The sequence below is a fragment of the Hordeum vulgare genome, chromosome 1H (assembly GCF_904849725.1).
Source record: "Hordeum vulgare subsp. vulgare chromosome 1H, MorexV3_pseudomolecules_assembly, whole genome shotgun sequence".
In the NCBI taxonomy this organism is placed as follows: domain Eukaryota; kingdom Viridiplantae; phylum Streptophyta; class Magnoliopsida; order Poales; family Poaceae; genus Hordeum; species Hordeum vulgare.
Window position 1 is genome coordinate 497915330 of NC_058518.1, and position 23352 is coordinate 497938681.

At 46.6% G+C, this 23352-nt stretch overlaps 2 protein-coding genes across 2 annotated transcripts; both read left to right on the forward strand.

Moving 5' to 3' along the window:
- Positions 1-1568: 1568 nt before the first annotated feature.
- LOC123419230 (auxin response factor 4-like) lies at positions 1569-4324 on the forward strand. The gene is made up of 8 exons (XM_045107142.1): positions 1569-1611; positions 1709-1815; positions 1947-2042; positions 2171-2273; positions 2813-2895; positions 3317-3398; positions 3675-3762; positions 4063-4324. Exons 1-7 carry the CDS (start codon positions 1569-1571, stop codon positions 3716-3718), a joined length of 558 nt encoding a protein of 185 aa, XP_044963077.1. The 3' UTR covers positions 3719-3762; positions 4063-4324.
- A 14756-nt stretch (positions 4325-19080) lies between these two features.
- On the forward strand, positions 19081-23223 carry LOC123450036 (probable beta-1,4-xylosyltransferase GT43E). The gene is made up of 4 exons (XM_045127436.1): positions 19081-19452; positions 19948-20939; positions 22041-22290; positions 22639-23223. Exons 2-4 carry the CDS (start codon positions 20050-20052, stop codon positions 22804-22806), a joined length of 1308 nt encoding a protein of 435 aa, XP_044983371.1. The 5' UTR covers positions 19081-19452; positions 19948-20049; the 3' UTR covers positions 22807-23223.
- The last annotated feature ends 129 nt before the right edge of the window (positions 23224-23352 follow it).

Consider the following 23352-nt stretch of genomic DNA (forward strand, 5'->3'; position numbering starts at 1 on the left):
CAACAACAACTTATGCTAAGCAAGATAAACAACTAAGTGATAGCAAGATATATCACAAGAAATAATATGGCTATCACAAAGTAGAGTGCATAAGTAAAGGGCTCAGGTAAGAGATAACCGAGGCACGCGGAGACGACGATGTATCCCGAAGTTCACATCCTTGCAGATGCCAATCTCCGTTCGGAGCGGTGTGGAGGCACAATGCTCCCCAAGAAGCCACTAGGGCCACCGTAATCTCCTAATGCCCTCGCACAATGCAAAATGCCGTGATTCCACTAAGGGACCCTTGAGGACAGTCACCGAACCTGTACAAATGGCAACCCTTGGGGCGGTCACCGAACCCGTACACTTTGGCAACCCTTGGGGACGGTCACCGAACCCGTACACTTTGGCAACCCTTGGGAACGGTCACTGGTACTCGCACAAATTGCTCTGGGCGATCTCCACAACCTAATTGGAGGCCCCGACGCTTGCCCGGAGCTTTACACCATAATGATTGAGCTCCGAGGCATCACCAAGCTTCTAAGACGCCAAAGCACCTAAGAAGAACAATCTCTAAGGTATCAAGCACCCAAGAGTAATAAGCTTCTCAAACTTCACTTCCACGTATCACCGTGGAGAACTCAAACCTATGCACCAAATGCAATGGCAAGGGCACACGAAGTGCCCAAGTCCTTCTCTTCCAAATACCACCACAACAACTAATGCTATGAAGAAAAATGAGAGGAAGAACGAAGAAGAACACAAAGAATTCCAAAATATAGATCCAAGGGGTTCCCGTCACACATAGGAGAAAGTGATTGGTGGAAATGTGGATCTAGATCTTCTCTCTCTTCTTCCTCAAAAACTAGCAAGAATCATTGGAGGGATTGAGAGATAGCAAGCTCGAAGAAGATCAATAATGGGGAAAAACACAAGCTCAAAGGATGGCACTACTAGGAAAAGAGCTATAGATGATATAGATATTAATGGCGCACCACACAAGCAGTGCGCCACTACTATATAGTAGTGGCGCACCATGTGAGCTGTGCCACTAGTGTGATGGACACTAATGACGCACCACACACTCGGTGCGCCACTACTATATATGTATACATATATATATATATATATATATATATATATATATATTTGCAAAACTACTAATGGCGCCCCAGCAGCTGGTGTGCCATTAGTAACCAGGGTTACTAATGGCGCATCTGTTAGTAGTGCGCCACTACTATATTTTTTTTTGGTTTTTTTTTCAACCTACTAATGGCGCACCACACCTAGTGCGCCATTAGTAACCAGTGTTACTAATGGCGCATCTGTTGGTGGTGCGCCACTACTTTTTTTTTTGCGGAACTACTAATGGCGCACCAGAGGAGGTGCGCCATTAGTAACCAGGGTTACTAATGGCGCATATGTAGGTGGTGCGTCATTAGTAGTTTTGCAAAAAAAAATCTCTCTGCCCCTCCTCTCGCTTCCCCTTTCCTCCATCTCCCACCCCTCGCTCCCTCCCCGCAGCCTCCTCGCGCAGCCGCATCTAGGGTTCCTCGCGCCGCGCCGCCGGCCAGCAGAAGCAGGAGATGCCGCCGCCCGCCATGGCGATGCCGCAGGCACCCTCCGTAGGTACGTGAGCTTCCGGATCTGGCCAGCGCGCCCGTAATCCTCCTCCCACTCCTCCTCGTTGGTTCCTGACGCTTAGCGGTGCTGGTTTTCCGAGCAGGGGATCCGCTCTACGACGAGCTCTGGCACGCCTGCGCCGGCCCGCTCATCACCGCCCCGCGCGTCGGGGACCTCGTCTTCTACTTCCCGCAGGGGCACATCAAGCAGGTCGATCAAGCCCGCCTCCCTTCCTCCTCGCTTAATTCCACCCCCGCCTCGCGATTTGGCGCGGGGAGGTCCTTCTGCTTCGGTTGCGCGCTGAATTTCCTTGCTCTCGCGCTGTTTCTTTGGTTTTCTAGGTGGAGGCCTCCATGAACCAGGTCGCCGGCAACCAGATGCGCCTCTACGATCTGCTGCCCAAGGTGCTCTGCCGGGTCATCAACATCGAGCTCAAGGTGCCCGCTTACCCCCCACCCACTCCCCTTGCTCAATTTCCCTCCCGCCTTCGTACAATTTCCTCGGCCTTTTGTGTGCTCCGAAATTCAAGTCGGTCAGCTAATTTTTTATGGGGAGATTTTGGCAGGCGGAGGCGGACATCGACAAGGTATACGCGCAGGTCATACTCATGCTGGAGCTGGAGGTAAGCTCTAGCGTGAATTTCACCGGGTTCATTGATGTGTTTCTCGGTTGGTGGACTCCTGCGATTGTAGTTCATTGATGTGTTTCATCAGGACCAAATTGATTATCCGCTCGATCTAGGCCTAGAAACTTGTGGTGGCCAGAAATTCATTCTAATTGGGACTGTATTATACTATTTTTTTTCTGTTTCTGGTGTGTGCTAACAGTAGCAGCATTTGAATTGCGAATTGCTTCTTCTTATGTTACAAAATACAAACTTTCAGTTCATTGTTTTTTTCGTTCAATTTACAGTGAGTAATTTTCGGGAAGTTGGTTCCGAGCTCGTGCTTCCCAGAATCCCATGCTAATAGAATCAATCAATAGGTTCTTGGCTTTATGTCTAATATTCATAGCTTCTGAATCAGTAGCTTCCACTGCTAAGGCGATTAGATAGCTCTTATATGAACTTGTGTTTCTCAGTTAGAGTATAAAGCTGGATAATAGAAATAAAAACTTGACATTAGCGAAACAAGTTATTTGTGTTGTTTAGGTAGTCTACACCTGTAGTATTTAGAGCAAGTTGTTGTGGCGTATATAATGTTCACAGAATGTTTTTATGCAGATTTAAATATTCAGTCGCCCCCATCCATTTATCCACCAAAGAGATACTGTGACGTTACAGGTTTTGAGGTAAGTTTTACCCCAGTATGAACCCCTTGTGTTGATTTACATATCCCAATTGTTTTCTAAATGATAAGATTTGAATATTGAAGGCATTTAGATCTGAGATACTCAATACTTCTTTCTTAGTCAAATGGCAAAACTGGATCTGGTTTCGTGTCAGTGACTAATATTAGTACTAGTTGAAAAGTATTTCCACTTGTTGTCACCCGTTTCCCATTGCTATCCTTGGTTCCAACTACAGGAGCTTCTATGTGGGAGGGCTAGTGATTCTGCTAGGGCTTTGATGCGAGAGACGGGGTGCTGTTTATTTTGTGTTGCTTGCCTCTTTTCTGTGGTGGAAATCGGCGTGCTTAGGCGAGATGTGGAGTGCTCTTTCTAGGGTTTCTGCTCAAGTTTGCTGATTCTGGCTGCCGTTGACACTTGACAGGGGCTTGGGCCATGCTCCACGAGCATCAAGACGGCCGAGAAGGAGATCAAGGAGTTGGCCAAGAGGATCAATGACCTTTGTGGTGAGTAAGGACTTGGTAATCTGCTTGTTGGTTTGGCTCTAGAATTTGTTCCTGGGCTAGATAGAGACCAGTTGTCTGCACTTTGTTTTGTTGTTTCACACTTTCACTAGGCTTCAATCATATGATAAATATAGCGTACTTTAAGACGTGTTGTCATGCTGATATATCAGAAAATAAATTTAATGATGAGCCCCTTTGGGCACAAGTCATGCAGAAATTATGCTAAGATGCCACCCTGTTTTCCGCATTAATATGTTGTTGCTTGTCCTGTATTAGCTAGATGGTCATTAAGTTGGTACAAAGAAATCTTCAAGTCTTGAGGCAAATCATGCAAGGGTCAATATCCTTTGATCCATCTCAAATGGTGATAACATCTGGTACGACGCCTGCAATGGAAATACTGAGCTTTTGTATTGCTGATCTAGGAAATGCATTTCTTGTTCCGTCACCATACTACCCTGGGTATGTCGATCTCCTTGCTCGCATGCGTGTTTTATAATCATTGTTTGGTGTTCAGAGCGAAGTCCTTATCTTGATACCTCGTAAATTTTGTAACAAACATTGCTGGTGTTGTTTTGTTAGAAGCCAATATGTATCAAAATTTGTAATTTTGAATCATCTGTTTTCTTTCCCTAACGCTTTTGATTCATGCTTCTTTTGCCAGGGGAAGTTCAAAAGGACCGCGCGCTGGAGCTCCTAAACGTGCGCCCCTTCTACTTCGTTTACTTATGTGGCGTGAAGACATAAAGCAAACCTTTGGAGCCATAGTTGTCTTTTTTGTCATCTAAAATAATAATGGTAACATATTAATACAAACAAAATAATATTCTAGCTCAAAAAATTGTATGTGAATAATGAATGGATGCTATGGAACTATATTTGTTATGGAGCTATGTATGTATGGATGCTATGGAACTATATGTATATATGGATGCTATGGAATTTTGGATGTATGGATGCTATGGAGTTTTGATATATGGATCATGAAATTTGTTATGCAACTTTGCATATATGTTATGTGTTGTAGATCAGTAAAACTATTGGGCACATATTATGTATTATATATTTGATATATATGTTATGTGATGTTGAATTTGTGGTTTTGAAACAAAACATATATATGCTAGAATACCAGATACTAATGGAGCACCATGGGCTACACTAATGGCACACCTGGGAGGCATACTAATGGCGCACCTGGGAGGCATACTAATGGCGCACCTGAGAGGCATACTAATGGCGCACCTGGGAGGCACACTAATGGCGCACCTGGGAGGCATACTAATGGCGCACCATGAGCTATACTAATGGCGCACTGCCTGGTGCGCCATTAGTATACCAGATACTAATGGCGCACCTGTGGTGCGCCATTAGTAAAAAAATCTAATGGCGTGATGCTAGTCGCGCACCTATAGTGCGCCATTAGTAGCGAAAATAGGTGCGCCATTAGCAAGCCTTTTCCTAGTAGTGTGGGGTTCAATGGGGAAGAACCCCTTTTATAGGAAGGGAAAGATCCAACCATTATCCCCTCAGCCCGCACATGAGCGGTTGTTGGGGCATAGTTTATGCCTAAGTAATTTTGGTGATTGATGACAGTACCGTACAGGACTAACCGTGTGTGTTAAGGTTTCAGATAACACACGTCAACGGCACAAGACGACACGTCTCCTCATACATGGAACGGAAGCACGACGCTCTCTACGATTCTCTTTATTTGAGTCATAGGAAAGCCGTACTATTAAGAGGGGATCCGTAGTGGAAAGGTTTGGGTGGAATCTATCTTTGCACGCGCACACTTCACATTCTCCCTTTCCTTCATCTTTGGAGCGGCCCCCGCCACTTTGTTTCTCGCATCTCTGCAAATGGTCCCCAGCGGTAGTACCGCTGGATTGCTAGCGATAGTACCGCTGCAGCCAGCGGTAGTACCGCTAGCTGGCGGTAGTACCGCCCCTGGTCAGCGGTAGTACCGCTCCAGGAGCTTTGTTCCACCTGCCTAACGGTAGTTCGTGGACGGATCTTTTTGCGAAGACTTTCTTGGTGGTAGTAGTGCTTTTGCACTACCAAGGGGCGAGCGGTAGTACCGCTGGTGTCGGCGGTAGTACCGCTGGAGTCCCAGCGGTAGTACCGCTGCATCCAGCGGTAGTACCGCCCCTGTTCAGCGGTAGTACCGCTGGAATGCCAGCGGTAGTACCACTGCAGACAGCGATAGTACCGCTGGAGCTCGGGCAGAGAGTGGGAAAACGGTGTGATTTTCCCCCCCACTATATAAAGGGTTCTTCTAGCTGAGGAATTCTATCTCTTACCTCTCTAAGCTCCATTGTTGCGCCCCAAGCTCAAAAGTGCCCGATCTCTCTCCCTAGCCAATCAAACTTGTTGATTCTTTAGGGATTGGTTGAGAAGGCCTAGATCCACACTTCCACCAAGAGAAAAGTTGATTCCCCCACCAATCCTTGCGGATCTTGTTACTCTTGGGTGTTTGAGCATCCTAGACGGTTGAGGTCACCTCGAAGCCATATTCCATTGTGGTGAAGCTTCGTGGTCTAGTTGGGAGCCTCCAAGCTTTGTGTGGAGTTGCCCCAACCTTGTTTGTAAAGGTTCGGTCGCCGCCTTCAAGGGCACCTATAGTGGAATCACGGTACCTTGCATCGTGCGAGGGCGTGAGGAGAATACGGTGGCCTTAGTGGCTTTTTGGGGAGCATTGTGCCTCCACACCGCTCCAACGGAGACGTACTTCCTGTCAAAGGGAAGGAACTTCGGTAACACATCCTCGTCTCCATCGGTTCCACTTGTGGTTATCTCTATCCTTTACTTTGTATTTGCTTATGCTTGTGACTATATCTTACTTGTCTTAATAGCCCTCGTTGTTAGCTTCTTTAGGGTTCACCTCATTGTCGTATTATTTGTGAACCCGTATGTTGTTTACCTTAACTTGCTAAGATTATTTAAAAAGTGGTCGTTGTCTATTCACCCCCCTCTAGCCAACCATATCGATCCTTTCAATTGGTATCAAAGCCACGTCTCTTTATTAAGGGTTTAACCACCCGAAGAGTATGGAAGGCGAAGAGGGAATTAATCATGGGCAACCCGAGGCCATGGACTTGACTTCGGTTACAAGGGACGACTTGAATATGGCTATGGCCGCTCTCAAGACGTCCTTGACGAACGAGGTCAAGACCATGCCTAAAGAGTTAATTGAGGGATTTAAAAGTTCACCCGAACCGGCTATAGTGGTTAAACCCACCGTTTCCGATTCGGAGGCCAACTCCTCTAAGGAAGCGGGTAAAGGTATGCAACCTCCCTCGTCTCACGAGAAGGATGGGACTGGAACATATGCCTCAGTTCCACACCCCATGGTCTATGGAGGATCCGTTCCCGCACCACGTCTTAATCCTGTTGGTCCTCCTCCTAAGCTTGTGAAAGGTGACTTTGCTAACTGGGTATTTTCTATTAAGTCTCATTTGAATCACAGCTCAACAAATTTGTGGAGAATCATTGAGCAAGGATATTATCCCCATGATCCAAGCAACCTCACTCCGAGACAAGATGCAGACAATCAATACAATCACTCTGCTTTGTTTATTCTCCAATCTGCAGTGCCACCTGAAGATCTTCCTCACTTGCGTCCCTTCACTTTGGCCAAGGATTGTTGGGAGCATATTATGGTGTTGTACAAGGGAAGCTCAAGCATTCAACGATCCAACTATGAAGTGATACTTGATAAGGCCGATGAGTTTGTGATGAAGGAAGACGAGGACCCTCGTGATCTCTATCGGAGGGTGACTGCTATTGTTGTGGCACTCAAGGATCATGGGAGCAAGGATGTGGATGACACATGGGTCAAACGCAAGTTCCTTAAAGCCATCATGCCTTTCAACAAAGCTATGTCATCAGTCATTCGTCAGCGGCCAGACTTTCACTCCTTGTCTTCCAGTGAGGTGTTGGATGAATTTATTGCAATGTCAATCATGAACGAAACAGCCGACAATGCACTTGCTCGTGTTCGATCAAAGACAACTTCACCCAACCATGCGTTGAAAGCAAAAGCAATGCTTGAAGAAGAAGAAGAAGAAGATGAGGAAGAGGAGGGCTGCCCTGAGGACACAAAGTATGCCTATCATGAGCACATGGCTCTTGCATCAAGGCAGTTCTGGGGCAACAAGAGGAACTCAAGACCCACTTTCACCAAGAACAACTCAAGTGGATTCAAACCCAAACAACGAGTAAGGACATGCTATAACTGTGGTAACGTGAGTCACTTCGTGGCCGAATGTCCCTATGAGAAAAGGGAAGACAACGGAGGCAAGCTCATTCGCAAAGACAAAACCAAATCATTTCCAATCAAGAACAACTTTGTGAAGAAACCTCACCCAAAAGGGATGGTGGCCCTTGAAGATTATCCTTCAGATGATGATGATGATGATACAGTGGCAACGGCAACTGTTGCTATTGCCACTACCTCTCCCCAGAAGGTGTCTCTCTTCAACGCCCCCAACTAGAACCACATCACCAAGTGCCTCATGGCAAAAGGTATCAATCAGGTAACTCCCATCATTAAGACCAACATTGCTTCTCCTCCTTCATTTTAAATTGTGTTGACGATAGTGATGTTGGGGAACTTAATGAGCATGATCTTGATAAGTTTCTGTGCACTATTAAGGGAGAACCCAAGAAGCACTTTGTTGCTCTCTTGGAACAACTGGGTGAGGCCATAGATCTCATTGAGTCTCATGAGGAGACCATCTCTGAGCTTCAGGGACATAGTCGTGACTATGCCGATGAAATTGCCGAATTATCTAGTGCTCTAGAAGAGGAGCGCACTCTTCGTTTGGCTCTTGAGGAGTCATATAACGATGACTGCGCTAAAATGCAAAAGAAACTAGATCATGATGTTGTTCTTACTCGTATGCTTAAATCTGAAAAGTATGCTCTTGAGGTTGGCCATGACAGACTCAAAAAGGAGTTTGACATACTTGACAAGGCCCACAAAGCCTTGAAAGGTGCTCATTTCTCTCTAAAAGAGTCTCATGATCAACTCCAAGCAAAGCTTACCAAGGAGATCTCTACTTGTCCTCCCTTTGTGTTAATTGATAATGCTTGTGCAACTAACCCCTGTTGTGAGCATGTACATCTTGTGGAGGAAAATGCCAAGTTAAAGGAGAAACTTGAGAAGGGTCTTGTGGCATGCATACAAGGTGAGAAGAGTCTGAACGATCTCTTGAGCACTCAAAAGGGTGTTGTAGGAAAGGAAGGACTTGGACTTACCTCCAAGTCAAAAGGTAAAAGGAAGAACAAGAACAAACGATCTCTCACCCTCATGGACATCTTTGTCAAAGAGGGTGAGGGGACTCAGAAGGTGAACAGGAACAAGGTGGACTATGGGAACCCCAAGAAGGGCAAAACCGTTCCTACTAACACAACCGACAAACTCAATTCTTCTTATGTTTTGTGTTGTGCTAGTGATGGGCATGTTTATGCCAGATTTGTTGGTTCCTACGATGAGGATATTGAATGGGCTATCTGGGTTCCTAAGACCCTTGTCTCTAACATGAAAGGACCCATTAAAAAATGGGTACCTAAAACCAAACCTTGATCTATTGCAGGAGTTTGCTTCCGGTGGGGTGTCATGGTTGCTTGATAGTGGAGCAACAAATCATATGACCGGAAGCAAGGACTTAGTGGTGGATGTGCGTCCTTCTCCATCTATGCCCACCCATGTCCAATTCGCCGATGCATCCTCTTCAAAGTTATTGGGATTTGGTAAGGTGGTTGTCTCTCAAGATTTATCTATTGAGAAGGTCATGCTTGTCGAGTCACTTGCCTACAATTTACTTTCGGTTCGTCAACTTGCAATTATGGGTTTTTCCACATTCTTTAATATTGACACTGTGGTCCTCCTAAGGAGCAAGACTCTTAAAGTAGCCTATGTTGGACATGTCGAGAATGGTCTTTATGTGGTGAACTTCTCAAAGCGACCCACTAAGACTGCGACATGTTTAATGGCTAAAGTTGACGTGGGCTGGCTTTGGCATCGCCGTTTAGCTCATGTCAATATGAGATCTTTGCAAAGTCTCCTGACAGGGGACCATGTTCGAGGACTAACAAATGTGAGCTTTGCTAAAGATCGTATCTGCAGTGCCTGCATTGAAGGAAAGATTCATGAAACTGCTCATCGTCCAATGACTCTTATCTACACTAAGAGGCCATTGGAACTTCTCCATATGGATCTGTTTGGTCCTCCATCATTTGATAGTCTTGGAGGCAGAAAGTATTGCCTAGTGATTGTTGACGACTACTCAAGATATACCTGGGTATACTTCTTTAAAAAGAAGAGTGAGACTCAGCCAACGGTCATCAACTTTGCTAATGAAGCGCAACGTCAACATGAAGCAAAGATCTTGATGATTAGGAGTGACAACGACACAGAGTTCAAGAACTACACCTTAGATGAGTTTCTAGGTGATGAGGGAATAAAGCACCAATATTCTGCACCATATACCCCTCAGCAAAACGGCGTGGCAGAAAGGAAGAACTGGACCTTGATAGACGCTGCAAGGACAATGATGGCAGAATTCAAATCTCCATATAACTTCTGGGCAGAGGCCATCAACACAGCATGTCATGCATCCAATCGGCTCTACATCCGCAAAGGCTTGAACAAGACTCCGTATGAGATTTTAACTGGAAACAAACCCAATCTCAATTACTTCCGGGTATTCGGTTGTAAGTATTTCATTCTCAAGAAAGGAGCACGGCTAGCTAAATTTGATTCTAGAGCACATGAGGGTATCTTTGTTGGTTATGCTACAAACTCTCATGCTTACCGTGTCCTCATAAAGTCCACCGGACTAATTGAGGAGACGTGTAACGTAGAGTTTGATGAAAATAATGGCTCCCAAGTGGAGCAAAGTGGTCTTTGTGATGTAGGTGATGAAATTCCTCCCCAAGCCATAAGAAGAATGGGGATTGGTCAAATACTCCCCATTGAGGAACCCCTTGTGGCCGAAGGAGAAGGACAATGCTCTACTCAAGTGGAGCCATCACCCCCACAAGCCCCACACGCTTCCGATGAACAAAGAGAAGACTCTCAACAAGTTGAACAAGCTCAAGGTCAAGATCAATTGCCCAACAATGGTGATGTGTCCCATGATATTCAAGCACTACCCCAAGACTCCAAACCGGCTCATGATCAAGATCAAGTGCAACCCCGAGATTCAGACCAAGTAGAAGCACAAGATCAAGATCAAGAGCAACCACTAATACAAGAACAAGATGATCAGGAGACTGTCTCACAATTCCCGTCTGGAGCTCCAACAACCGGCTCAAGACGCAAGGGCAAGCAAAAGAAACAAGTCGATGCTCCCCCATTATCTAATGAAGAACTCTTGGAGCGTCGAGCAGCCAAGAATGCGAACAAGCTGAGAGTCAAGTCACATCTTATGAAGAATGTACTTGGCAGTTTAAAAAGGGGAGTATCCACCCGTCAACAGCTTTGGAATTATTGTGAGCATCACGCGTTTGTATCGTATTGTGAACCTCAACAGGTACAGGAAGCGCTCGATGATGAGGATTGGCTTATGGCCATGCACGAAGAACTTAACAACTTCGAGCGCAACCAAGTCTGGGATTTAGTGCCTCGGCCAACGGAGGAACATAATGTCATCGGGACCAAATGGATATTCAAGAACAAGCAAGATGCCAATGGAATTGTGATTCGAAACAAGGCAAGATTGGTGGCTCAAGGCTACTCCCAAGTCGAGGGTATCGACTACGGTGAAACCTTTGCCCCCGTTGCTCGTCTAGAATCTATTCGCATGTTACTTGCATTTGCTTCTCATCATAACTTCAAATTACAGCAAATGGATGTGAAAAGTGCTTTTCTTAATGGTCCTTTGAATGAGTTGGTCTATGTCAAACAACCCCCGGGATTCGAACATCCCAAGCTCCCCAATCATGTGTACAAACTTAATAAGGCACTCTATGGCCTTAAACAAGCCCCACGCGCGTGGTATGAGTATCTTACTGAGTTGTTACAAGATCGTGGGTTTGAAATTGGGAAGATAGATCCCACTCTTTTTACTAAGAGGGTTAAAGGGGATTTGTTCATATGCCAACTATATGTTGATGATATTATCTTTGGCTCTCCTAACATTTCATTCAATGAAGAATTTGCTGCACTAATGACTGAGAAGTTTGAGATGTCCATGATGGGAGAGTTGAATTTCTTCCTCGGGTTCGAGATTAGACAAGGTCTAGAAGGGACATTCATCAAACAAGCCAAGTACACTCAAGACATGCTCAAACGGTTTGAGCTCGAAGATGTCAAACCGGTCAAGTTCCCCATGCCAACAAGATGCAAGCTTGACAGTGATCCCAATGGTAAAGCAGTGGATCAAAAGGTATACCGCTCTATGATTGGATCCCTCCTTTACCTTTGTGCATCTAGACCGGATATTATGTTGAGTGTAGGGATATGTGCACGGTTTCAATCCGCACCAAAAGAAAGTCATTACATGGCTGTTAAGCGAATCTTTCGATATTTGGCTCATACCCCAAACTTTGGCCTCTGGTATCCCAAAGGAGCAAACTTCAATCTAGTTGGCTATTCTGACTCAGATTGGGCAGGAGATTGTGTGGAGAGGAAGTCAACGTCTGGAGAATGCCAATTCCTTGGTCGCTCTTTGGTAAGTGGTCTTCAAAGAAGCAGAATTGCGTCTCCTTATCATCCACTGAAGCTGAGTATGTGGCAGCTGCAAGTTGTTGTGCACAATTGCTATGGATGAGGCAGACTTTAAAGGATTATGGTGTCACTTGTGACAAAGTGCCTCTTCTATGTGACAATCAAAGCGCTATCAAGATTTCCCTCAACCCAGTGCAACATAGCAAAACCAAACATATTGATATTCGTCATCACTTCATTCGTGAACATATCAAGCTAGGTGATATTGAGGTTCACTTCATCAACACTAAAGAGCAACTTGCAGATATTTTCACTAAGCCTCTAGATGAAGCAAGGTTCCGAGAGTTAAGGCATGAGCTAAATATCATTGATTCAAGTAACGTGGATTGAAACTAGGCATATTGCACCTCACTTTGCATTCCATCTTGGTCTAGATGTAGGCATGGACATAGGGGGAGTGTTGTTCTCTCAATGAACTTTCCGTCCCCCCATTATGCATAAATCAATCTAGTCTTTCACTTTAGCCATTGTCAAATGGTACTTGTGCTTCAAAGACGAGCATTGGTCATGAACCCAAGGATAATTCTTCGCGGTGTCATACCATTGTCTCAAACATAGGTGGCCTCAGCCACCGCCCCTCCATCCTTTCTTGCGTATAGAAGAAAGGATATACAATGACAAGTCAGTACATTTTCCTAGATGCTATCTATTTTTACTCACGTGTCATGTGCCCAAGTTCATCTCTTTTCCTTAGCCGCGTTGCGACATTTACAGCGGTACTACCGCCAGGACCCCAGCGGTACTACCGCCAGGGGTAGCGGTACTACCGCCAGGATTCCCATCCAACACGATCGGCTAAAAAAATTTTAGGGCTGCCTCAAGGGGGAGCGGTACTACCGCCAGGACCCCAGCGGTACTACCGCTGCATCTGGCGGTACTACCGCCAGGTAGCGGTACTACCGCTAGGTCCTCAGCGGTACTACCGCTGGACCGTACCCCTTGGGCTATATAAAGGAGGGGGAGCCCGTTTTTCTCAACCTGTTTCTTCTTCCTCGCGGCTCCTCCCTCCCCTAGCCCGAAAACTCCCTGTTTGGATCTCGTTTCGTGGAGCTCCTTCTCCCCGTTGGTTTGGAAGGGTTGCTCCACCTCTCCTTCCTCCTCCAAGAGCCATGAATCCCGGTGGCTCTCGCCGTTCGAGCCCCCCACGTGACACGCAGTCCAAGCAGTATCGCAACCAAGAGGCTCCCGAGGGGTCTGCCACCTCAGGTCTGCAACCCAAAAAGCAGTCCTTCAAGAAGGTCGCGCACAAGGAGAAGAGGGTCAATGTCCGAACAATGTCCCCCAAGGACTTTCTGCAGTTTCGCACTCAGAACCACTATCTCAATGAGAGGGCTGTGATCAAGGATGTTGACCATGTCTGGGCAAGGGATCAGTGCAGGATCTACCGTGATATTGTCGCGCATTTCAAGAAAAACTATGTCTCCGTTCAGTGGATTGACCTAGCTCATCTTCAGCGGAACCTGGACTATTTCGATGATACCCTCTCTCTGATTGACAAACTGGGCATCAAGGACATCATCACTTACAAGACAGATTTCGATCCCACTGTTGTTGCTCAGTTTTATGTCACGGTCCACTTCTCTCCTGATGCTGAGCGCTCTATGGTGTGGATGACTGGGACTCAGAAGATGACCGGTACCTGGCGTGAGTTCATGCAATTCCTCAACATTGACTTCCAGGGAGCTGATACTCCACTTGGGCTGCGTCCTCATGCTGCAGCCCCCACCGATAGGGCCCCCGCAAAGGACAGATTGCAAAAGCTCTATGTGAGAAAGGGTGTGCTCCCCAAGCATCTGGACATCATGCACCGGATCCTTCGTAACACCCTCTTCCCTCGCATTGGTAACTTCGATGAGGTTCATGGTTCCTTGGCTGAGATGCTGCTGCTTTGTGAGGAGGCTATGTCTCAGGAGTCTGCCCCTCTGGATATTTCTGATGTGATGTTCACGGAGCTATGGAACTGCATCATCATGCGTAAGGTTCCCATCTACGGGCCCTATATGTTCGCATATATTCGCCATAAGTGGCAAGAGGCTTTTCCGGAGGAGGTGCTCTACGCTTAGTCAGACTACATTGTGCACGACCCGATCAAGCTTCGCGTCAAGGACAAATGGGTCAACCCATCCACTTCCTCTCAGCACATGGATACTGACACTGAAACTGCTGCTGACAGAGGAACCGCCTCTCAGTCCCGCTCCTCTGCCATGCCATCTTGGGCCATCAAACTGCAGGACAAGATGAAGACTCTATTCTGTATGCAGGCTAAGGGTCAGTATCAGACGCACGTGGCTCAGAAGGAGAGCCGCCAGAGGCATAAGCGTGTTCTCAGGACTCTTGATGTGGACATCTCCAGTGGCTCAGAGGACGACATCACTCCAGAGGCTACTTGGATGCAGGCTCAAGGATACCAGTGGTCTGGCGATGAGGCGGAAGAGGAGGAGCAGGCCGATCAGGAGGGGACCGATGAGTCTGGCGATGCTGAGGATGAGGAGTAGCTACCTGTGGCATTAGGTGTGCCCCTTTTTTAGTGTCTTGTGCCAAAGGGGGAGAGAGTCTAGGAGCTGGATTTGCTTTCATATTCGAACTTTGCGTTGCTTTGCTTTATTTCGTGTGGGTTGCTTCGAACTTGGTTTGCTTCTAGTTTGCTAACTTTTGTGAGACATGAACTTATGTGTGATTTATTTCCATCATATGTTGTGAGTCATATGCCCCGTATTGTCATATATCTCTATCTTTTTGTTCTCATATTATTCTTTGTGCAAATCCGGTATTGTCATCAATCCACCAAAAAGGGGGAGATTGTTGGGGCATAGTTTATGCCTAAGTAATTTTGGTGATTGATGACAGTACCGTACAGGACTAACCGTGTGTGTTAAGGTTTCAGATAACACACGTCAACGGCACAAGACGACACGTCTCCTCATACATGAAACGGAAGCACGACGCTCTCTACGATTCTCTTTATTTGAGTCATAGGAAAACCGTACTATTAAGAGGGGATCCGTAGTGGAAAGGTTTGGGTGGAATCTATCTTTGCACGCGCACACTTCACATTCTCCCTTTCCTTCATCTTTGGAGTGGCCCCCGCCACTTTGTTTCTCGCATCTTTGCAAAATGGTCTCCAGCGGTAGTACCGCTGGATTGCTAGCGGTAGTACCGCTGCAGCCAGCGGTAGTACCGCTAGCTGGCAGTAGTACCGCTCCTGGTCAGTGGTAGTACCGCTCCAGGAGCTTTGTTCTACCTGCCTAGCGGTAGTTCGTGGACGGACCTTTTTGCGAAGACTTTCTTGGCGGTAGTAGTGCTTTTGCACTACCAAGGGGCCAACGGTAGTACCGATGGTGTTGGCGGTAGTACCGCTGGAGTCCCAGCGGTAGTACCGCTGCATCCAGCGGTAGTACCACCAGGCGGCGGTAGCGGTACTACCGCTGCAGACAGCGGTAGTACCGCTGGAGCTCGGGCAGAGAGTGGGAAAACGGTCTGATTTTTTCCCCCACTATATAAAGGGTTCTTCTAGCTAAGAACTCTATCTCTTACCTCTTTAAGCTCCATTGTTGCGCCCCAAGCTCAAAAGTGCCCGATCTCTCTCCTTAGCCAATCAAACTTGTTGATCCTTTAGGGATTGGTTGAGAAGGCCTAGATCCACACTTCCACCAAGAGAAAAGTTGATTCCCCCACCAATCCCTTGCGGATCTTGTTACTCTTGGGTGTTTGAGCATCCTAGATGGTTGAGATCACCTCGAAGCCATATTCCATTGTGGTGAAGCTTCGTGGTCTAGTTGGGAGCCTCCAAGCTTTGTGTGGAGTTGCCCCAACCTTGTTTGTAAAGGTTCGGTCGCCGCCTTCAAGGGCACCTATAGTGGAATCACGGTACCTTGCATCGTGCGAGGGCGTGAGGAGAATACGGTGGCCTTAGTGGCTTTTTGGGGAGCATTGTGCCTCCACACCGCTCCAACGGAGACGTACTTCCTGTCAAAGGGAAGGAACTTCGGTAACACATCCTCGTCTCCATCGGTTCCACTTGTGGTTATCTCTATCCTTTACTTTGTATTTGCTTATGCTTGTGACTATATCTTACTTGTCTTAATAGCCCTCGTTGTTAGCTTCTTTAGGGTTCACCTCATTGTCGTATTATTTGTGAACCCGTATGTTGTTTACCTTAACTTGCTAAGATTATTTAAAAAGTGGTCGTTGTCTATTCACCCCCCCTCTAGCCAACCATATCGATCCTTTCAGCGGTACTACCGCTGGGGCGGCTGAGGCATCTAGCCAAAGCGAAGGAACGAGGAGTGATAGTACTGCCGGAGCGGTACTACCGTTTGTAGGAGCAGTACTACCGCTGGGTAACGATAGTACCTCGTACTGCCGCTCAGGTAAGCGAGGAGGTTCTGGAGGACAGAAGAGTAGCCGGTAGTAGCGATCGGCACTACCGCTCAGGGGTGGTACTACCGCTTGCTACTACCGCCCTACTACCGCTAATCCCTTATGTCCAAAATCAAGGGCAGAAGAGTAGACGGTAGTAGGCATGTGGTTCGTTAACTAGTGTGACTTCTTTGTGGTTTGGTTGGTTAAGATGAACTTAGGTTCATCCATCAACGTGTCTTCTATTTTATCACATGCAATAATTGAATAATCTTGAAATAATACTATAAAGGACTCAAATATATTTACTAAAGAGACTTCAAATTTGGAGAGCATATGCTGAGGAATGAACTTTAAATTCCAAAAAAATGCAGATCTTCTCTTAGTGTAATAAGCGTGCATGTCAATTTTTATATGAAAGAGGATATCGGTGCTTCATCAATAGCCAAAACCAAAATTAGGTGTAACATTTTGTGTTCATATTATTGTTTGCATAAGTCATTAAAGCTTTGCACATAAAAAAATGTAGGTAGCATTTAGATGCGACATGAGCACATCTATTTTTTTAAGTGGGAGCATATACTCTTGGTAGTCAAATTGCGGAAATGCCCCCAAGAAGAGATCCCCACTATCTAACCACAATTCCTTCAAGACATTTTTGATAGATATTTCATAAGATCATGTTCCTTCAACAATATAAGATCTTATTGAAACTTATTGTTGTAGGTAGTTGGTACAACTGCATAACAGCAGAACATCAGAATATCCCCCCACGCCCACCCGCACCATGCGAGAGTGGTTAGCTTGGGGTGTCATGACATCACCTACCAAAGCCATCGCCATGACCGCGATATGGATCGTTAGTGGTAAGGCGTTGATTGTCATTGTTGTTGATATGAAGTTGATGAAGCCACGGATTTATGCTTTGGTATTCACTCTAAAAAATATGGTGCAACAATTGATCAATTGTCGGCCTTTATAACTAATACAACTACTATGTAACTATATACTTGATTTTTAGGGTCATGTCTTTGGTGCTCATGGGAATACACACAAAATACCTTTAGGGCAATGCTAGGCATCAGCGCGCTGGCCCAACAGTTCGTCCGGTCGCGCCCCAGCCGCTCGATGCAGCGAGCCCCATCCGTTTGATCTGTGCGCATTTACTTCCCCTTCTCCTTCTTCCTTTCCACGCCAGCGCGGACGCTATCCCCCGTCGCCTGGACGTCCTCCCAGCCGTCGGCCCCCACCCCCTCACCCGGATCTCCTCACTTTGCCGCTCCATGCCGCTGGATGCGCTCACCATCCTCGCCGCCGCCGGTCGCCGTCGCAAACATCCATCCCACATGTCCAGAAGGAAGCCATTGGCCCTCGTAGCAAAAAATGACCACGTCTTGAAGCACGTTGACGCCCTCTATCGTTGCAGCACCTAACAGTTGTCGTCATAGCACATTCATCGTCGCGCTGTAGTTATTGCCGATCATAGCTCTCAACATCGCCGCTCGCACCATTGGCACGTCGGTTGAAACTTTTCCCATGCCGGTTGAAGCTTTCTTCCTAGGATTGAAGCTTTCCACTGTGCCGATTGAAGTTTTTTCATCTACGATTGAAGCTTGTTCAAAAAAGGGTTGCAACTTTTTTTGCCATGGAGTGCCCTGTTGAAACTTTGTATATCTCTTGATTGAATCTTTTTTCACCTAAGGCTGAAGCTTTTTTCATAAACGGTTGCAGCATTTTCAGTTTGACAATGGCTGGTTGAAGCTTCCGTTTTGATGATTGAAGCTTTTTTCATATAGGCTTGAAGCTTTTTTGTCAATGGTTGCAAGAAGCTTTTTTTTCTCTGGTTCCAGCTTTTGCCCATGCATTGTGGTCGGTTGTAGCTTTTTACTCTTTGGTTGTAGCTTTCATCAAAGCCGGTTGTAGCTTTCGACGTTGCCGGTTGTAGCACTGCCCTCATCTCGTTTCACAGCGCCCGTTCGATTGAAGCAAAAAAAAAGGTCGTTGTTCGCAGCGTTGCCGCGGGCTGCAAAAGTTTGACAAGGAAGCTTGGAGTAGTAGCGGGGGTGGGTCGTTGCACCAGGCGGTGATGAGGAGCGTGCAAAAGCAGTGGTTCTGGTGAGAAGGTAGAGATAGAGGAGGGGAAGAAGTCAAGCTCGAGGGTGCCGTGTCCATGGCTGAGAGGCTCACCGGCTACGCCGGAGCGCGCGAGGTTGGCGCCGAGGAGCCCGTGAAGATCTGCTGGTGGATAGTGCGAAAAAGAAGGGGGCGAATTAAGTTAGAAAACATGCATGAACTGACCCTAAGAAGGAGCAAGCGCGCTTGGCCGTGGGATCCCTACTCATCGAACATCTCGCGAACGTCCAACGCAACAGTTCAATCAACGCGACATATATAAGCGTTTACCTTTAGGGTCGTTCAAACAGTAGGTCAAGAACCTTCCTGCTCTTCAAATAAACACCAAGTAAACTTGTTGACCTTGTCCCAAAACTCCAACCCTATCATGTCGTTATATGATTCACGCTCTTGTACCCAAATCTGCATCGAGTCGCTGTTTAAAAGAAGCGGATGAAAGAACACCGTGGTGGCAGGAGCAAAACAACCATCGCTGCCATCCGTCCGTCCGTAAAACCGCGAGGAAACGAGAAAAAGGTCACAACTTGGGACGCAGCCTCCGACGGCGACGGCCGCCATTTGTTTACTCGCTCGCTCCTCCGCTCCGCTCCGCTTCCCCCTTTTCCCCTTCCCCTCCCCCTCCCCCTCCCTATCCACCACCTCCAGCCACCGCCGCACCAACTCCTCTCTCCTGTCCCCCTCGATTGGTTGCGCCACCAACCTGACCGCACCAAGCTGAGCCAAGCACGCCCGAGCAAAGCGGGGGGAGAGAGAGGACCAGGAGGATCATCCCGACAGCCGCGCGCCGCCGGCCCGTCCGGCGCCCAGATCCCGCCCAATTAGGAGGTACCCCGCCCGTCCCCGTCCCCGTCCCCCCCTCCCCCGTTTTGTGTTGGCTTGTAGCTTTGCGAATTTGGGGATAGTTCGTGTCCGTATTTGGGGGGCGTCGTTGGTGAAATTGTTCTGCCATGCTCGGATCGGAGGTTCTAGTCCATGCTCGTCCTTCTGTACTTCTTTTGTCCTCGCTTTTTGTTTTTGCTGTTGTTGCTGTGCCTATGCGGTGGAAGCCGCGCTGGCTATCTGGATCAGAAATCGGCTCTTTGGGTGCCGATCCTGTTTCTTGAGGTCTCGGGGTTAGTGGTCGGTTCAGACGATTGTTGTGCGGGTGGGGAGATGTCTCCTCCCCGTGATCCTTTTTACCACCCTTGCAGATCTTGCTGTACTGAACTGCAGTTGCACAAGTGGTTATAATCTCCCCGTGTTATGTGGGTGGGTGAGCCTAACGAGTTCTACTTTCAGCTGAGCTGAGCTAACCCAATTCTTCAACTCGTTGTATTGCAGGTACAGTTTTTTCCTCTGTGTGTCCGCATGAGCAGAAGAGACAGTAGGAGAAGTGATCTTGGACTAAAGCGCACCAGCTCCTGACCAATTTAGGAGGCATACATGCATAATGATGTTGGAATGGTGTCCAGTAGAAGGAATTCCACAGGGATGTTCCACCGCGATGGTCCAGCCAAGGACTGGTCCCAGTTTGCCGACCCCTCGCCGTCTCCTAAACTGCTCTACTCACAGTCCTATGTCGTCATGAGGGGGCTGCTGGCATCGCTGGCCTCTCTGGATTTCGCCCTGTGGTCAAGCACGATGAAGTCTGCATGGCGATCGCCCGAGCGGTCCAAGTCTAAGGGGCCGGGCTGCAAGAGAGTTGCGTTCCGGCTGTTTGTTTGTTTCATGGTCGGCATCTTCATCGGGTTCACGCCCTTCTTCTCTGTCGATGTATCTCAGAAGATAGTCTCGAGGCTCCCGTTCGACGATGGGGTGGATGATAAGGTTAAGGAGTTGGATGCGATCGTAGTGCAGAAAGAGGTTGAGGTGATTGACGAGCCCGAGGTTGAACCGCAGAGCCCTCCGGTTCCTGCAATGTTGGATGATGAGGTGGATTTCGTCGAAGCTGCAAAACCTGCTATTACTGATTTGGTCATCCCTGTGAGGAAGCTTCTGATAGTGGTGACAATCACTTCTGCTCGCCCACAACAGGCGTATTACTTGAATCGTCTAGCTCATGTTCTGAAAGGTGTACCACCTCCTCTCTTATGGCTAGTGGTGGAATGGCCTGTTACTACCTTTGAAACAGCGGAAATCCTCAGGTCTTCTGGGGTTATGTACAGGCATATTGTCTGCAGGAAAAATCTTACCAGTGTACGGAAGATTGCTGTCTGTCAAAGGAACAATGCAATCTATCATATTAAGAAGCATCACCTTGATGGTATAGTGCACTTTGCTGACGAAGAGCGGTCATACATGGGTGATGTATTTGAAGAAATGCGGAAAATCAGGTGACACTTCACTACCAAAACTTCATTTGATCTACTGGTATATTTGTTGAATTATGAATGCACGTTAAATCATTTTGATGTAGTATTGAAATTTTTGTTGTATAAATAACCCTTGGTGACAAGCTGTAGATACTGGTTTATTTGCTCATTTTAGTCTTACTATTCTATACTATTATATTGGATGAATGAGTTGTTACATCTTCCTTGCTTATGACGCAAGTCAGTACTAGGTTGAGTGTTACATGATCCTTGCGCATGAAATTAGTGAGCAGAGACAGCACTGCATAGATGGTTCCTTCTCAAGGAATCTACAGCCATCTATATTAATATCTAATTTCTTCAGTTGGATGCCACTTGGATTTTGGTAACAGCCAGTGAAGCACGTTTCACTCTCATACACATGGCTAGGATATCTGAACACTTGTAAATTTCCCTCTTCTTTTTGCAACAGTATCGGGATAAAAGATTAACACGCAATTAGCACGCCAAAACTATTGTGTCTGATCAAGAACCATGCATCTTTACTTGGATTTAGCTTAATTTAATGTACATACGAAGTAGGAGTATGTCCTATACTGGTGACTGGTGAGTACCAGTGGCACAAAAACATTCCCTACTGACACGATGCTCAGTGAGTGATGCTCAACCAGCCCTGGGGAGGTTCTTAGTTTCTATGGATTCTTTGTTCATGGCAAACAATGTTGGTGATTCCAGCCAGCACCTTGGCAATTATTAAACAGTTCTGTTCCTGAATGTGGTCTTCACTGGCATAAGAATATTACAGGGTACTATCATCTGTTGTGACAGTTTATCTTAGTGATGACTGATCATATTACCAAATTGGGCGCTCAACTTGAGAAGTTATGCAGCATGGTGGCAATTTTGCGAGAAAAAGAACTGATTGCAAATAGTCCTTTTATTAAGAAAACAGACATATTGTGTGTAGAATTCAAAGATAAAGCGTGTGAAATCGGAATTTAGTTTAGGAGGTGAAACAATATCATGGACTCTGTTGCCTTAAAACTGCCTATCAGAGATTTCAAATCAGAAAAATGTGTAGTAATCTTTCTTTCTCTTATGAGTTTGTTCTTTTCTATGCAGGCGCGTTGGTGCATGGCCTGTAGCGAACCATGATGCAAGCAAGTACAGGGTGGTCATCGAAGGGCCTATGTGTAAAGGAAACCGAATCACTGGATGGAACACAATTCAGAAGAAGGGTGCACCTCGTCGATTCCCAATTGGTTTCTCTGGGTTTGCTTTCAACAGTACAATGCTCTGGGATCCTCAAAGGTGGAACCGCCCAGCTATGGATTCTGTTATCGTCCACTCTGGTGGTAGAGGTGGTCTGCAGGTGAGTTTGTCCCGAACGCAAACTTCAGCACTATGTTTTAATGGAATTTCCTTTCTGCAAAATCCTACTACAGCCTAGTTGAATTTCTATCTGTAGATCTCCATGGAGCAAACTGCACAGTACCTATCAAATTTTTTTGGGCAACACTGCAATGAAGTAAAATATCATAAAAGATTGGTTAAGCAACTATAGCACTAGTATGCCTCGAAGAAAATGCAGCATTATAGCTATTTTTGTGACCTGATATGAAGCCATACAACGGATAACTCGTAAAAGTTTACATGGATAACAGAAGTCATGTAACATAACATCAAATCATTATACTGACCTGACTATGTGTCATTGCAGGAGTCGCGGTTTGTTGAGAAGCTTGTTAAGAACGAGCGTCAAATAGAAGGCCTTCCAGACAACTGCAACCGGGTCATGGTCTGGAACTTCGCCCTGGAACCTCCCCAGCTCAACTACCCCACCGGATGGTCATTGTGGAACCACCTTGAAGTCGACAAAGAACTGTAACCTAGGAAGTCTCTGCAACCGTCTCTGCACCGTCTCAAGCATGATAAACCTTTGCGGTGGCATAGAGGTTCTGAGTTTCGACTTTGTGCTGTCCACCACTAGTGGCCGCAGCGCTGCTAACCGATTGCCCTCCGAAACAGCCTGCGCGACGGGACCCGCAAAGTCGTAGTGTCAATCATACTAGTAGCAGTGCCAAGCAGAACTACCTGACCAAACTTTCATCTTCTTCTTTTTGCGTGCTCTCTGTATTTTTTTTTGTGCCCTTCGTTTCCCCTCCGTATTCGCCGGTGCATACTGCCCATGTAGATTTTTTTCCCACGGCCTTTTCTGTGTTTATGATACGTTTACAGATGTAAAAACCTGCAGCCATTGCAGCTGTTGACAGTGAATGCAATACCACAGATTTGTAACTGTTAACCCAGCAATGAAGTCATGTAGGCTGTAAGCTGTGCCAAATTCATTTTGCAGCATTAACTGTAATTATACACGTCGCTACGAAATTGTACATGAAACCTGTAAAGAATTTCTTTGGATTGCTCGGCGAGG

Bases quoted from the DNA above. Each gene is read 5' to 3' on its own strand.
- LOC123419230 (XM_045107142.1), top strand. From the start codon at position 1,569: ATGCCGCCGCCCGCCATGGCGATGCCGCAGGCACCCTCCGTAG. The intron at 1,816-1,946 runs GTCGATCAAGCC...TTGGTTTTCTAG, and splicing joins CGCAGGGGCACATCAAGCAG to GTGGAGGCCTCCATGAACCA. The intron at 3,399-3,674 runs GTGAGTAAGGAC...GTCCTGTATTAG, and splicing joins GAGGATCAATGACCTTTGTG to CTAGATGGTCATTAAGTTGG.
- LOC123450036 (XM_045127436.1), top strand. From the start codon at position 20,050: ATGCATAATGATGTTGGAATGGTGTCCAGTAGAAGGAATTCCACAGGG. The intron at 20,940-22,040 runs GTGACACTTCAC...TTTTCTATGCAG, and splicing joins GAAGAAATGCGGAAAATCAG to GCGCGTTGGTGCATGGCCTG. The intron at 22,291-22,638 runs GTGAGTTTGTCC...GTGTCATTGCAG, and splicing joins GTGGTAGAGGTGGTCTGCAG to GAGTCGCGGTTTGTTGAGAA.